Source organism: Seriola dumerili, unplaced genomic scaffold (assembly GCF_002260705.1).
Source record: "Seriola dumerili isolate Sdu_G_001 unplaced genomic scaffold, Sdu_1.0 BDQW01000337.1, whole genome shotgun sequence".
In the NCBI taxonomy this organism is placed as follows: domain Eukaryota; kingdom Metazoa; phylum Chordata; class Actinopteri; order Carangiformes; family Carangidae; genus Seriola; species Seriola dumerili.
Window position 1 is genome coordinate 275,813 of NW_019174592.1, and position 17,003 is coordinate 292,815.

At 43.3% G+C, this 17,003-nt stretch overlaps 1 protein-coding gene across 2 annotated transcripts in view; it reads left to right on the top strand.

Moving 5' to 3' along the window:
- Positions 1 to 1,687: 1,687 nt before the first annotated feature.
- The window catches only part of pax3 (paired box 3), a 24,116-nt gene continuing 8,800 nt past the window's right edge, over positions 1,688 to 17,003 (top strand). For both annotated transcript variants that reach the window (XM_022760441.1, XM_022760442.1), the window contains exons 1-4: positions 1,688 to 1,772; positions 2,362 to 2,597; positions 2,816 to 2,945; positions 3,281 to 3,424. In XM_022760441.1, the coding sequence (XP_022616162.1) occupies positions 1,688 to 1,772; positions 2,362 to 2,597; positions 2,816 to 2,945; positions 3,281 to 3,424 (595 nt within the window). The remainder of the gene's footprint in view (positions 1,773 to 2,361; positions 2,598 to 2,815; positions 2,946 to 3,280; positions 3,425 to 17,003) is intronic.

Here is a 17,003-nt window from a genome sequence, read left to right on the forward strand (position 1 = left end):
AATGTTGATTATTAGACATTTTGGAGATGAAAATACACCCTCTTCTCTACAGTGGCACGGAGCTAGACTGGCTTTACGGCCGCCCTGGCGTCGTATCCTGCTGTGGCGCACGTCCCCCTTCAGACTGTTCTCGGCTGGCTGGTGCTCAGTCTGAAAAACCACAATAAATTCCTTGAGGTGCACACACTTTAGCACCATTTGTGTCATATACGAGGCCATGGGGTGGAAACAAATTAGGGGTCGTGGGCGATAGCACGCATTTCACAGTTTGGAGATAATGTTACGCACAGATTAGTGACTAAATGAATCTCAGTGATGGATGTATTTTTGTTTTATCAGGAATAAGTCACCCACTTTGGTCTCTGCCTTATGAGAAAGTAAACTATACACTACTGCACCACATAACTGAGTAAGGTCAAAGTCTAGATTTATTTATTTTTATCTTGGTTTAAATGATGGTATGCAAAGCTGAGGTAAGTCACCTCAAGAAAAAAACATGGCTGAAAGTTTTAGTGTCATTTGTCAAGTGAAGTAAAATAAAAAGCAACAAAATAATGCTAATGCAGTGCAATACAACAGCCCAGCATTAATTATAGTTTACTGTAAATGTTCAGCTTTTGTTGGAACTGAGACTCTGTTATAGGCTTTTTATTTTGGTGCTGGTTCTGTATTGGACTATAAAGTGTTTCTAATATTTTGCCCAACTTAATCACATATATATTTTTATTATCTGCTGCAGTGGATTGCATTACAAAGTTGAGTTTCTGTTGTCAATCCACACCAACAGTCTATTTAAACTACTTTCCATAATTCTTCGGTGTATTAATTAAAAAGAAATAGAAATAAAAGATGATTAATTGACAGCAATTTACGTGAAAAAGCTCACACCTGAACCACTATGTGCTTCTGTGCAAAATATTTTGGTGACCTACTATTAATTTATCACATTAACTAAATAATTACGCCTCCCGATCCATCATTTATTTAACTTTTTCCCTCAGTCCATTCGACACATGAACGGATTTTGGGACGTTTTGGTGGTTTAACAGTCACTCGCAGCGACTCCGCCGTAACTCTGGGTTCTGTGAACTGACGCCCCTGCCCCTGTCCGACCAGAACTGTGACAGCGTCCTTGATTGGAGGAAAGTTTTCCGCCTCGGCCAATCACCGCGCCCCGCTGCGTGCCGGGTGTGCGCGCTCGACCAATCACAGCCGGGAGCGCTGAAGGGGGAGAGAGAAGAGCTCCGCTACTTTTGACGGTCTCCACTCACTTTGAACCGGTGTCAACAAACAACAACAACATTATTTTCGACCTAGCTACAACCGCCCTGGCAACCACACTTCCAACAGCTCAAATTCTGGCTTATAAACCCGAGGAGACTGAGACACTAACACTTCTGAACGTCCAGAAATCTTATTTTCTTCTTTTTTTTTGTCGTCAAATTTGACTACTCGGAGGGGTTGTGGCCGTCCCGGGACGCTGGTGCTTGGCTGTAGCCCGGCTGCGGCTAACCCTATAACCGAGGCTAACAGAGGCTAACCCTCCAGGAAGCTTCTCCACAGGCGACAAGGAGGTTTTTTTTTGTTTTTGTTTTTAACGGCGTCCTCCTGCTGCAGACCCGGTGTTGGAGCAGCAGCCTCCCCCCCGTTAGGAGGAGATATCAGCAGTCACTGGGGTGGTGGAGGTATGACTGCGTTGGCGGGGTCAATACCCAGGATGATGCGACCCACGCTGGCTCAGAACTACCCCCGCAGTGGCTTCCCACTGGAAGGTAAAGCATCACATTGCCGAAGGGACCGTTTGCTACCCTGGATGTTGACAGAGGATTTTAGGCTTTTAATGCTAGTTAGTAAAAAGTCACTGATGCTTTTATACACACACATAGACCTTTCATTCAATATTATACAAAACCATCACCTTAGAAATGCAAACTTTTACAGTTGTAAACAATTACATCTCCACTTTCTGGTAGCTGAACTGACATATTCAGTAATTTACTCATTATTTTTTATCCCTGCTTTGGTGACTAATTTTACTGTTTTTTTTCCCAACAATTTTTGTATAATTTTAGCAACAATAATTTTGAACCTGTTTGCAGCCTGTATGTAATAATATATTTTGTATTTTCATAAATAATTTAAATATTTAAGTAGGCTAATTATGTGAGGTAAAGTGAGGTAGCCTATTGCTTACTGTTTTAATAAAACAAAATATTTATTGTCAGCTATTTTTGTAGCAGAAAAATTAAACTTCATATGTTTTTATTAGTATATTCAGCTCAAGCTTTACTTCTCCTCGTGGTGTTGTGTAGCCTGTATAACTCTGGTGACAGGTCCCTCTCATATTTTGATTAAATGTAGTGTCTACCCCGTTGGGTCAAGGCCGAGTGAACCAGCTCGGAGGAGTTTTCATAAACGGGAGACCTTTGCCTAACCACATCCGACATAAGATCGTGGAGATGGCCCACCATGGCATCAGGCCGTGCGTCATCTCCCGGCAGCTCCGGGTCTCCCACGGCTGCGTGTCCAAAATCTTGTGCCGGTACCAGGAGACGGGCTCCATCAGACCCGGGGCCATCGGAGGCAGCAAACCCAAGGTAGGGACCAAGAGAGCAGAGGGGTGATGAAGACTTAAACCTATAAAACCATTATAACCAATATTCTACTTGCAGATTTTAAGATTAATCTTTTCCATGTAGTGAATCAAACACAATAGTAACCTGTTGATTTTCAAGTTATAATAGGCTCTGTATGCATTGTGCCCCAGGGGCCACAACGAAGTGAATAAACACTGCAACTTTTCTGACCTTTGTAGCAGGGAACAACGCCGGACGTAGAGAAGAGAATTGAAGAATACAAGCGGGAAAACCCGGGTATGTTTAGCTGGGAGATTCGGGATAAATTACTGAAGGATGGGATATGTGACCGCAACAACGTGCCTTCAGGTAAAAAAGGGCAGAAATGAATCAAAATGTACATTATTATTATTATTATTATTATTATTATTATTATTATTATTAATAATAACTAAATTAACTTAGACCAAAACAGGTTATCATATTAAAAAATAAAGTAATAAAAACTTTCTCAACAAATCTGACAAATCTATTTCTAATTTTTAATGCTCTTTATTTTCGTCTAGTTTAGAGCCAATTAATACTTTGTGTATATCAGTTTTTATATATATTATATTTATAAATATATATATAACATATATATAAATATTTATATAATTTTTTTTTAAAAACTCATTTGTAGTTTTTGACTTTTACTTTTACAGTGAGCTCCATCAGTCGCATCATGCGGAGTAAGTTCGGGGGAAAAGGCGACGAAGAGGAGGATGAAGATGAAATCGAGAAGAAGGAGTTGGAGGACAACGACCGCAGGGCCAAACACAGCATCGAGGGCATCCTGGGAGACAGATGTGAGTAAACTATCCAAGTTTTTGTTGGTTGCTGCACAAAAGAAGTTGGCTGCATGTTAACGTTAGCTGGAGTTTATCTTTTTTTCACATCAGTGACACACACACACATTAGAGCCCAGCGGAGTCAGGCTTGATCAGGTATTTTTTTATTTAGTGTTCAGCTGCTAAACTGTCTATTTAAGCTGTATCTGCTGGAAGTATTAGTACAGTGAGAGTGGAGACTAAACAGACCATTTATCTGTTTATAATCTGCAGTCTGTGTCATTTCCAGAGAATTAAATTATGGAGGAAAAGCTTTGAAACACTAGTAGGTCTCCACACCTCCAACCTGTTGATCGCTTTTGAGCAGAGATTAAAGCAGAATGGTTTTATTCAGTCGTAGAAGTCGCCTGCACGTGAAGTTTTAGCATGCTGTAAAGTTGTTGGATGGGGGTGGGGGGTGTGGGGGTGGGGGTGTGATGGGCAGAGAGAGAGTGTGTGTGTGCGTGTGTGTGTCGTCCTTTGTGAGGAATTCTTTATCGACCATATCTCTCCTGCTAATGCTTTTCCCATGAGGCCATACCGTAAATCAAGCAGCAGGTGATGGCTCTGTGCGGGAAAGGGTAGTGTGTGTGGGGGTGTGTGTGGTTGTGTGTGGGGGTGGGTATGGGTGTGTGTGTGGGTGTGTGTGTGTGGGTGTGTGTATGGGTGTGTGTGTGTGTGTGTGTGTGTGTGTGTGTGTGTGTGTGTGTGTGTGTGTGTTCAGCAGTGGTTTAAAAGCAGTTTGGTTGAATAGCCATGTTACAGCAAGTCTGCAAAAAAAATGATGCACGTACTTTAAAAGCCATATTAAAAATACAAGTTCGTCCACACCATTAAAAATTCATCCGCCATATTTAAGTGTAATGCCTTAATAACTTAGGCAGTGAAAACATAGTTCACGTCACTCTTTGGGTGTTTGTTTATAGTTTGATCATCATTTTGTGCAACAAATCAATTTTTATTAGTGTTTCAGGCGGTGATGTCCACTGTAAAAAGTGACCACCTGTACAAGCTGTTCAGTATGAAACAAGTGAAAATTAAAAACTGCTTAGATAAGTTGTTTTCAATGCAGTTTAGTTTGTTTTTAAAACAGGGTCGAATCAAGTTTTCTAGATTTGAAATGAGTGTATTCATATATAAAATATTAAAAAATATATATTCTCTGTTATACAGATTGATATTTTACAGTGTAGGCCCAAGCCAAACTTTCTGGTGAAAGCTGTATGAATTAAGAGTCACAGGCCAGAAAATTAAAACATATTTTCTTCATTTCCCTTCAATGGACAGTTTCACAGACAGGAGCCTATAATTGGAGATTTGTGAGCGGTTTCGGGCTCATTGCTCTGCAGATACATTAAACCTAATTAGACCCATTTTGAACGTCAGTCACGCTCAACTTACTCGTTTCATTCTGCAGCTATACTTTCCAAATAACCTGAACAACAACAGTCGAGTCACCGGTGAGTTTGACGCCAGAAACCAAACTGTGCTGATAATGTGCATGTCATCTCTTTTTTTTTTTTTTTTAACTGGATGAAATTAATTTAAATGTTTTTTCTTCTCGCTGGAGAAATAGTTTATTATACTTTAAAGTGTAGTTCAGTTAAATTGAAATGGGGCAAGGCTAATTCCTGGACTCTCAGTCTAACTTTAAAGATATAACTAACATTTAGAAATGTAAATGTATTATTGCCTATTTAATCACTTAATAAGATAGTCAATTAATAAGATAGCACTATGCGTCCACCAAAGCATCAAATGAGTTTTCCAGCTCCCCCCCCTCCCTTTTTTTTTCTTTAAAAAAAATACTTTAAGCAGCTAGATGTCAACATGTGTCCCATCATGCCCCATCATGTCCCTGTAGGAACTCTCTTCGTCTCCGCATCAGTAAAATAGTGGGAGGGGAGATAAAGGACCGGTCTGAGGAGACAAAATGTCCCCCAGATGAGTTGATCAAACATTTGTTCAACGGTTTCCATCTCCTCACAAAGACACGCCTCGCGCGCACAACGGGACGCTCAAGGATGAACTTGGGAGACAAAGGCGCGAGAGTCTATTTGGGGCTCACGCTTGGGCTGCGCGCGGACAAAAGGGCCAGCTTGGAAACAGCTTTGGGCCGCCGCTGATAGAAGAAGAAGAAGAAGAAGAAGAAGAAGAAGAAGAAGAAGAAGAAGAAGAAGAAGAAGAAGAAGAAGAAGAAGAAGAAGGCAGGCCTGTTTATAATTCAGCCTGGAGAAAAGAGAAGGGGAGAGGTAGAGGCTTCTCCACAGAAAAGCCCGACAAAACACATTATGAGGCCGCAATGAAGGATGAATTATTCAGGGAGCGCTCCGGCACCGTTCACCGAGAGAAAATGGCCGTTTTCACCTACAAAATGTTTCCTTTTGGGGTCGGCCAAAGAACGCGACTGCCATTCAGAATGACAATGGAGGCCTCTGAAATCCACTCACGTATTGCCCAAGGATGCGTGCTCGCCCCCCGCGTACGTGTACGCGCAGAAAAAATGTGCATGAAACGCTCAACCTCGCTTTCAGATGCGTAAAAGTTACAAATATGCGCATGGTTCAAGAGTGCCCACACATGTTTGTGAGGAAGGGAAGGTCCCAAAAAAACATAAAAGTGACAAGTCAATAAGAAAGTTTTAAGGTTGCCAACATAAGCTATAATTTAAATAATAATATGTGATATAAAAAGAGTTATACATACTGATTTGGTTCTTCTGACGTCAGTAAACCGAGGGTCATTTTCTTTCTCTCCTTTTATTCCACTGCTTTAAAATGGAAAAAGCAACATTGTCCGATTGAGCAGCATTTGATGAAGTTTAATGGCCGTGTTTGTCATAATATTCAGACTGTAATTGGTCAACAAAACTGTAAGTGGCCTTCTCCGGCTTGAAGGATGGCGGTAATAACACAGTGCCATCTCCAGCCTGTAACTCACGCTCCATTATTGATTCTTTGATGAGTCCCGCGGCCTTGCCCCCTCGAACATTAATAATGTCTTCTAAATGATGTCGATATTGTGCTATGTCACATTTAATGACGGAGGGAGTGTATTAAAGAGTGTTTTTGGTGAATGGGGACCAATGTTCTCCCCGGAGAGCCCCGGTCTGGCCCGGAGCGCAGCTTCACAATGGGGGCCCCGGCCACCCGTCCTGCGCTGCGCACAACTCCGAAAACTCATCCCCCCCTCCCCTGCTCCTCCTCCTCCACCACTTGCTCCCCAAATCTCTTCAAGCAGATTAAATCGACTCTTTTATTTCATCTCACTTTCATCTGGAGAGCAACACCGCCCCTCTCCCTCTGTTTCCTATTCTTCCTCTCTGTTTCTCTCAGCCTGCGGCGCACAGCTCGTTTAATATCTGGGCCGCATCCTCCAGAGCGCACAAAGGAAAGTCAGTCCAATTCCGCAAAGTTTCTAATTAAGTTTATTATTAACCTTCTGCGTGTTGATTAGAAATATATTATGATACATTTCCAGCATGTCCCGCCTATTAAAAAAAAAGAGGATATATAATATTTTACACCTTTATCTTTATAGTTGTGAAGGTGTCTGCTCTGGAACAAGGCATTACTTGTTGTAACTTTTCAATACAAGATATCTCCAGTTGATAGATCCTGTCAGCAAATGAATTAACACCAAACTATCAAAACAACACCAGCACATTTGATACGTTATCAGATGAATAATACAATATTGCAAACCAAATTTTCAGCCCTGTTTTTTATTACCTGTTGCTGACTTTTCTGATTAGTCACAGCTTTTTTTGAACGGTGGCTTTAGAGCATTAAGGTTTGCAGTTATGTGGTCAACAGTGAGAGTTCATGGGATTTTTAAAAAGTCATGTGAACGAGACTGTTGTCCAGTTAATTGAATATTGAATGACTTAAGTAATAATGCAAGGCTTATTTTTTGACATGTAAATTAAACCACATTCTCTCCCAAATCCCAGCGCAATAAGTAAATATAAGTTAAAACAAAAAGAAATCCATACTCAAAAATCCCCACCCCTCTCCACTTTCTGTGAAATATTTATATATTTGGCAGTGAAGTTGGCCCTCTAGGCCCGTTGCTGGGCCGTACCAAACTCCCAGCGTCATAGTAATTAACCCTGGAGACAAAGTTAATGATTAAAACAGTCACGGTGTCCCTGCCTCCCTGCCTCCCTCCCTCCCTCCCTCTCTCCCTCCTTCCCTCCTGCCTCACATTTTCACAGTGTATCTTTTAGAGTCCATACTTCGTTAGGTGAAATTAACCAGATAATACAGAGGAGCCTTGTTGAGGGCCGATACATTTCCATTTAGGCCAGCCACGTGTGCGCGCGCAGACACACACACACACACACGCACACACACACACATTCCACTCTGCAATACAAACAGTCAAAGGGATAACTTTATTTGGTGAAAGGGGATCCTGGAAAGGGCTAATTGAATAAGCCCGGGATCTTTGAAAAACCCCTACCATGGTGAGCGCAGTCATCATGTCATAATTAGGTTTATTGAGGTGCATTCCTTCAATCTGCCTCCATTCTCCGGGGCTCATTGTATCCAGGGCCCGGGCCAATGGCCGGGGGACAAAAGGGAACCGTGAGCAGACAATACATGAAAGAGCCATAAAGATTTAGTTGGCTTTGTCACAGAAACGGAGCAGGACTTTGTTTGTGTAAATAATGCGAGTGAATGAAGAACTTGGGGCTTCTCTGCCACTCGGGGTGAAGGATGGCGTGCTGCAAATGTAATATGTGGGCACACACTGGATCGGTGCCAGGAGTGGCGGAGGAAGAGGAGGAGGAGGAGGAGGAGGAAGAGAGAGGATTGAGGGCGGAGGAGTGAGAGGAAGAAGCGAAGGGAGGCAGAGAATGGCCGGAGAGCACAGGAGGTGCAGTGTGTTTAGTGGGATGATGGTTGTTTGCAGAGGCTTTTGAGCTGAGACTGACTTTTCACATTAACTTTTGTACTTCGTCTGTTATCTGTGAAACTGTGAAAACCATTTTTTCGAAGAAAAAAATATTTGAAACTGACATTTTGCATATTTTCCAGTTGCCCATCATTATATGTTTTTGCATGCTGAAAAGAAGCTCAATTGTTTTGCCTTGCTTTCTTTACTTTATATCGCATTTAATCAATTGGTTGATCGAAGGAAAAACGGGGAATATTAGTAATGGATTAATAATCTTTAGGATCTGGTGCTTTTATACGTCTAAATCTTTCGGTTTTGCTTGTTGTAGGCCGAACAATGACGTGAATAATCACGAAAATAATCAGCAGACGGACTGATAATGAAAATAACTGTTAGCTGCAGCCCCCCAATAGCTTCTGTCTCATCAGATCTGACAAAGACAGAACCAATAAGCTCTCGATGGATCCTATAATAGCTATTGGCTATTACTGGCCTAAGCAAGAGGGCTCTGTCTGTCCGTTGAAAGAATGAATGTATCGCTCAGTGAGTCTCTGGGCACAAGGGCAAAGGGGGACACGAGGGCCAAGTGGTGAGCACCAAATCACTCTCCTCTACCCTGGGGCTCTCTCTGTCTCTCTGTCCCCTCGCTCCTCGTCCCGCACTCCTCCCTCTCTCGTGAGTTTTTTCTAATAAGCCCATGCATGATGACTATTCAAGCATGAAAACATAGTTATCTGCAAATGAATGGCTGCTCTATGCTTCATTAAAGCCTCTTTTTCCTTTCACACTCTTATTGTGACCCTCTGATATCAATTCAAAGGGCAATTAATGAATGCACACCAACTTTGAAGTCAGGGTGATTTCTGAGAGGGAGGGGGGCTTGTCTGTCTGTGTGTGTGTGTGTGTGTGTGTGTGTGTGTGTATGGTGGAGGGGGCAGGGGGTATTTGGGGTATTCCCCCTTCAAGACCCGCGGTAGCGCCCCAGCCTTCACCCGTGATGGACTAGTCACATTGAGCTGGGAGTGAGCGAGCCCCAAAGACGGTTTGAAGGGAGTGAAAGAGTGAAAAGGCCCAGCGAAGGTCAAGTAGAATGGCTCGCCTTAGAATAAGGCCCCTCTTTATCTGCTGCAAGTATGCACTATAGGCACAACAGCTGGGGGGGGGGGGGGGGGGGGGGGGGGGGGAGAGAGAGGGGGAGAGAGGTTGTTTTTTAATGTGCATGAGTGTGTTTGTGTGCGTTTCTGAGAAAGTAAGGAAGAATTATCCGTGAGTGAGAGTGAGTGTGAGTGTGTTTTCCTCTCATATATTTGTCCGAGTGTTTGGGAGCATGATAGGTTTTAACGTCTGTGTTCGTCATTGTGTGAGCACTGGGGTTAGGGTCGAGTGTCAAAGTTTGCGGAGGCCAGCCGGAGGCCAGTAAACGCAGCATCTACACTGCTGACGGGGGGGGACAGGCAGCTGTCAATCAGCTGACTGATGAAGCCTGACTTTCTTTTAGAGCTTTGTTAACTAATTAGACCAGAAGCTTTTGTGTCGCATCAGGAAAGAGGCTTAAAATGTGTGTTTACGCTGTAGTCATGTGGGAATAGCTTTTGTAATCTGCACACTCTCTAACCTGAAGGTATCACGCAGGAGCACAATCGCATGGTTTCTAGCAGATTCCCGTATTGGTCTTCAAGCGTTACAACGTGAGCTACACAATGCAGTGTGCGATGAAAATGAATTTTGTTCAGGTTTTTTTTTTCTTTCTTTTTTTGAATGAATGAATGTACGACTCTGTAAAACCTGATTACAGGTATTTCCTTGTTCAAACAGGGATTCACTGCCAAACCAGGAGTTCCTCATTCATATTTACCATCTGAAAGCTGAGGTAGAAAGTTGGAAACTCAGATCTGCCCTCACCCATGTAACATGAATGCAGCATTATACATTACATTACTGCTATTCTAAAGGTCTCAATAGAGCTTGTTATACTTGCATTTTTAATGGAAAGAAAAATCTTAAAATAAAATGCACTGGATCCGATTCCTTACTTTTCAATTACTTACTTTGTTTGAGAATAACTTCATTATTAAATATCAAACAAAGACAAAACAGAAGTTCTTATAATTGGTACAGATGCACAGAGGGAGGTAATTTTAATCAGGTTTGGAAATCTGGCTCTACAGATTAAAAAAAAAAACCTTCACTCTGAACTCACATCAGCAACATGACGGGTTTTTATCATTTAAGAGTCAGACCTTGGCTTTCCTCAGAAGATGCTAATAAACTGACTCATGCTGTTGTATTTTCACGCTCAGATTACTGTAATGCGCTCCGCACTGGTTCACCAAAAAAACAAAAACAAACAATGATCGACAGCAAAGATTCTGCAGCAAGAGTCTTAACCAAGACTAGGAAAAGAGAACAAATTACACCAGTGTTATTGCACTGGCTACCTGTAACATACCTGATAGATTTTAAAATTAAAATTCAATCGTTTTTAAAGCCAAAAACAGCTAAGCGTCTTCATATCTTTTCAGATTGCCAGAGTGTGATCCAATCCGTTCGCTTAGGTCACTTAACGCTGGCAAAAAGTTTGGATCATACTCCCACCACATATTAGACAACCAACCGCTGTTAATATGTTCAAGAAGCGGCTCAAATCTTATTTTTATGGTCCTGCTTTTAATTTATTACACCTTTATTTCAGATTTCTTTTATATTGCTTCATGATTTTTGTATCTTACAATAGCTTCTACTACGAGCACTTGTTTTTACTACCAGTATCTGCTCTTTTATCCCTCTGTGTTCTTATATATTTGAATTTTTTCAGGTTATTATTGATTTATAGTCTATTATTGCTATTTTTAATTATTTGTTTTGTTTTAATCAACTTCATTGAGCTGCATTTTATGTTATGGAAGGGAGATATATAAATAACATTAAGGAGAAAGTACTTCACAGACAGATACCGTAGTTTCTGCTTCTTAAAAGAAATTCACATCAGTTCATGTGGGAGATTAATAGCTGCGGCAGTCAGTAGCAGCAGCCTGACAGTCGGGTGAAGAAGATGAAGCTGTCAGACTTCCTCCCTGTCAGCAAAAAAAAAAAAAAACTGAGAGCGACAGTGAACCTGCTCACAGCTCACCTTGTTGGATCTCAACCAGTTCCCCCACTGACTGGAGCTGTGAGTTAAAAGACAGAGAAGAAGTGGAGGGTCACAGGGCTACGGAGGCTCACTCTCCCTCAGCGCTACACAGGAAACAGGATTAGAAACACATTTAGCTACAAATGACAGGTAATCATTTCCTGCTTCGCCCCCGACATCCCCAACAACTCTCATAGTTCTCCGTCGACTGCGCCGGACGCCTTCGTACTTTTTGTCAGGTCTTTTTTGTCTTTTGCACCGTAACAAGGCTGTGATTAACGACAGTTTGCTCTTGTGTGGCGACGTACATCATTTTTTTTGTATTTTCACAGACAGACACACACACACACACACACACACACACACACACACGTACAGCTCTGGCACACTCTTATATACAGGGCAGCTGTGAAGGTTGAAACTCCTCCTTAGCAAGTCAAGTGGGTTCACCCTCTGTCCCCTCCCTCCCTCACACACACTCACACACACTCACTCACACACTCACACACACACACACACACACACACACACACACACACACACACACACACACACAAATCCACATACACTCACACACACACACACCATCTTTTTCTTAACCCAGCAGAAAGAGTCGCAGATGGGTCCATAAGCTGTCAGTAAAGCCATTATTCGGCCCAGCATCTGCCTGCCTTGACTTCTATATACTGTTTAATGCAGTCGGCCAGTCACTTAGTCCCCCGGCTCCTGAATAGGAGCAGCATGGTCGGCCCGCCCAAATAAATGCTGCGTTTGTCTCCTCTGCCTTTTGTTTTGTGTTTTTTGAGAGGGGTAGGTGGAGAGAAAGAGGGGGGGGGGGGGGCAATGTGTCAGAGCCTCAATTTACCCTCACTATTAACCAAAGCTTCAGAAGAGTTACTGGGATGTCCGAAGAGGGGTGTAAATAGTCCACATATGGTCAGTCAATTCCCCCATGTCCCAAAATCCAAGTTTTGTCACATCCCCTTTCTCTCACTCTCTCCGGCTCTCACGCACACATGCATACATGCTCAATGCGTACTGTCTCATGTCTCAGTGGACATATTTAAGCTTTTGTGTCCCCATCCCAACACCCGACCCCCCCCACCCCCGTCAATTCCCCCATGTCCCAAAATCCAAGTTTTGTCACATCCCCTTTCTCTCACTCTCTCCGGCTCTCACGCACACATGCATACATGCTCAATGCGTACTGTCTCATGTCTCAGTGGACATATTTAAGCTTTTGTGTCCCCATCCCAACACCCCACCCCTCCTCCAAAAATCTGCAATGCTGAAGTCTTTCCAACAGCCTGTTTCAGCTGAATCCCTCGCCTCGTTTTTCTCTTTCCTGGGATGGCGTTGCACGGCGGGAGCCATTTTGGGCTTTCTTGGCTCCGGAGAGGTTGTTTTGGCTTGCAGTCCCGTGCACTGTGTGCCTCTCAGGGCTTCAGTTTGGTTAAATTAAACAGTTTTCCTTTCTCCTCTAACCCCTTCCACCCACCCCCTCCAACTGCTCGTCTCTTATTTTGCAGCTTAATGCTCCTCGGCTCCCGGGCGATCTTGCGGAGGCTGCTTTTCCAGGCCTTCTCCTGCTCAGATAATTTTACCCTTTTAAGGCTCATATTTTCTCATATTTCGATGAACTGACAAGAGCCAGGACCACGTCTGCAACCCCCCGCTCCTCTAAGCTGAGGTGGAGCAAAAGTATACAGAGAGTAGTCAAGTGTTTACAGGGGCTATAAATACAGCATTTTAAGATATAGCATATGTATACAGGCAGGGAGCGATATGAGGGTTAGAGTGGATAATTTGATTGGCTAAGGCTATTTGACGGTGCCAAATCGATGTGATCAGATCTTAGGGATAGCGAGGCGATGACGGCAAACAGGGCACTCTGAAACCACAGGTTTACAAGGCTGGAAAAAATCCGGGAAGCAAGGGGGAAAGGTTTCACCCTGATCTCTCCATCTACTCTTCCCTCTCCTCCTCTCTGTGTCAGTGAGAGAGCTAATATATCCTGATGCTGATTTGGCATCATATTTCATTATATTTCAACGTGTGTGTGTGTGTGTGTGTGTGCTTCACCACACTTAGGGGCATGTGAGCAGGTTGATAGATGTTAAACTGGAGGCGCCTCAGGGCTTTAAAATGTAGAATCGGGGAAACCCAGCGCCGTGTACATGTGTGTAGAAGGTCATGTGCTTGGAGGACTGCAGGCTTTGGGTGTGTGTGTGTGTGTGTGTGTGTGTGTGTGTTTTTATGTGTTTATTAGCTCAACAGTGAAGCTGTGAGGAGCAGTGAGCTCCAGGGGTGACTGGGTAGCTGCCACCAAAACACCCCAGACGCCAATCCCATGAATCTTCATCACCTGCCACTTTAAATTGAAAGGAATAATATTGTAGAATCTAAAGCATCCGGTTGATGCTTAATCGAATGAAAAGTTTTTTAAGTTACAGAAATCCAAGCTTTGCTGCGTCCTTAACAAACAAACACACACACACACACACACACACAAACAGCAGGGTGCTGCAGTTCCCTAATTGGTGACCTCAAAATTTAAGGATGTCAGACAAACTGTTTTCCATCAGGAGCTGCATTTACCACCTGAGCGTCACAGTGAAAGTTACTTTTAGCGGATAGCTTACATGTAGCATGTTGCTCGTCATTTCTTTTTTTGAATTTTGCCATAAACTAAACTTATACTGTATTTAGTAGCAGATCACATTTAATAGATTTTCCTCCAGATCTGACGTCTACATATATATTATCATTGAAACTGGACGCTAATCATTAATCGGCTTCCTGTAGCGAGAACGAACGAGAATTCGTTTTTTATTAGAAAGTGAGGTTTGTGTTCACTTTCGTGTGACAGTGTTCAAAGTGTTACTATTCAAACTTTTAAATCTTTTAGAGGAAGTAAGGAGAGAGGACGCACGTACGTCCTTTCACCTTAACTAGTGTCCGCGCATAAAGGGGCGCACAAACCGTGGATGTCGTACGCCTCTACCAACAACAACAACAACGAAAACCAACACAGATGCCCAGACAGACTATCCCCTCGGGTACATTTACATCCACAACAACAGCCCCTGTTGCCCCTCTGCACTGCCTTTCCCACCCCCTCAGGTGCTCTTACAGTTCCCTCTGGAGGAAGGGGGTGGTTTTTTTTTTGTAGAATGCCCCCCGGCTGTGCCCCCATCTATCCCTACCTCCCCCAAGCCCTCTGCGGAGCCTCTTTATGCCCCCCCCCTCCCCTCCCTCCCTTCTCAGCTCCCCCATGGGGCAGGTGACAGCCCTCCACTGTGAAGGGCCGAGGGAGCCATGACGGATTCCACAGATGGAGCGTGGAAATCGCCGGCAAAGACCTCAGCTCTGTGGAGCAACAAAGAGCCGAGAGTCAGAGAGAGAAATATGGGTGGAAAAGAGAGAGAGATGGGGAGAAGGGAGACAAAGAGAGGCTGCAAGAGAGAGAGAGAGAGGGTGAGGAGGAGGGAGAATGAGAGAGAGAAGAGGGAGGAGAAGGTGGTGCTTGTTTAAGGAGGGTGGTGTGCCGAAGCGCAAAAAAAAAAAAGTGTGTTTGTTGGGGCGAAGTAGGAGTTTGAAGTGAAAAATGTGCAAGTCTGACGTTTTATAAACGCTGGTAGCCATTTTTCTATCACCTCCCGCTTCACACGTCAGCTGCGCGACGAGCATTTACTTTCATGGGATCATCGTATCGCCCTGAACTGACCGAGCTTCCCCACAGACGTCGTTATCGTTACATTCCATCGTCTTATCTCCTTGTATCTTAACATAAAGCGATGTAGCAATCCGACGGAGCGGACCGAGACAAATGAGCCCGCTCGAGTTCTCCGCAAAGCATCTAAAAAAAAAAAAAAAAAAAATCAGGATTTTATCACGACCAGACTCCCGAGACTTCAGAGGTGCCACTCTGTCGCTTCCTTTGAAAAGTTCTGGAAACCCTGGTAGCAGTCATAACCGATAGGTAATTCCAAAGTGATTAAGGATTTTCCCGGCCGCCTCAGCTTTCCCAGGGCCCAAATCCCTGTGAAATGCTGAGGAACGTGCATGCTGCTAAAGTCGCAGGGGGAGCGAGAAAGCATTCCTCGCAGCCCTCCTCCATGCAGGAACTGGAGGGGGAGGCTACAAAAGGCCTCATCTCTTGTTTTTCAGCCATCCTGTCCAAAACTCCAAAGCCCCACACTCCACACCCCGAATTCCTTCCCCACCGTCTAAAACACAAAACCCCTGCAATCCCACTAGTCGTATAAAATGTTGTGTGCTGGTTATTCGGTCCGTGGCCTGCAAAGCCGCAGAGGTTTTTCGTCACTGCGGGTTTTCGTTGTCTGTGATGAAGAAACAGCTTCGAGAATCAGTTTTCCCTGATCTGTTTTTTTGGTGCGGGGATGTGTGCGTCCTTCATTCCTCTTAAAACTCTGAACTCACACACAGGTTGATTAAGAGCTAGCAATCTACCAGTGCAAAATTGCAGCAGAGGCTTAAGGCAATGTCTCCATTCCTCTCACTCCCCCTTTGAAAATATTTTACTTATTGCCTACCTCATGCTTGAATGTTTCTTTACCAATTTGCTCCTAATGCATGTTAAGTTGACTCCCACTGCTATTGGTGTTGCGAGGAGAAAATCGCCGAAGGGGGAGAGAGGATCAGTTTCACATGAGGGGCCCTGAGCTATTCGGATTCTCTTGTATTTTATTGTTGCTTGCGAGGGGGAACTAATACAGTGTTGCACACAAAACTTCCCCCAATGCTGAGGGGGAATTAATTAAGTGTAACACAAAAAGTGGGCGCTTTGGCCTTGGTGAACTTAGAAGGGAGCCAATGGGGTGTTTGAAGTGCTGAGTTAAAAAACCGAGCTGCTGGTTTATAGAACGTGGAGCACAATGGTGTTAATACTGATCTGAGAGCGAGATGAAAAGTGGAAACACAAAAGCTGTCGGGACTCATGATATCACCGAGGCTCAGCCAGGCTGAAGATCGCACAGGTCAAAAATAGATATAAGATATATATTTCTCAAAATTGAGGGTATTGATTCAGTTACTATTGAAAGATTAGCTGCTTTAATCGATCGGGAAATTAATCAGCAGCAATTTTAATAAAAGTTAATGTCACTTATAAAGAAAAAAAAACAAATATTCTGTAGTTGCAGCTTCTCAAATGTGAGGATTTGCAGTTTTTCTCAGTTTGATGTGATTAGAAATTTAATAACGTCACAGGTTTTAATGATAAAACAAAGAAATAAAGAATAATCAGTAATAAAAAATTGTTGATAATTGAAGCCCTAGACTGAATATCACTTTTTACCCTGTGGGTTGATTGTGTGTGTGATGCACGTGAGGATTTAGGCGGATAAACTGCCGTCATCTACAGCAGCTCCATCACTGGTCGGAGGTGAGATTTCATATACAAATATAAATACCGCAACTTTAGACAGACATGGAGCCAAACAAATATGTCTGAACTGCAGGGGTCGGAAAAAAAAGAGTTGATAACCATTTCTACTTCCTTTT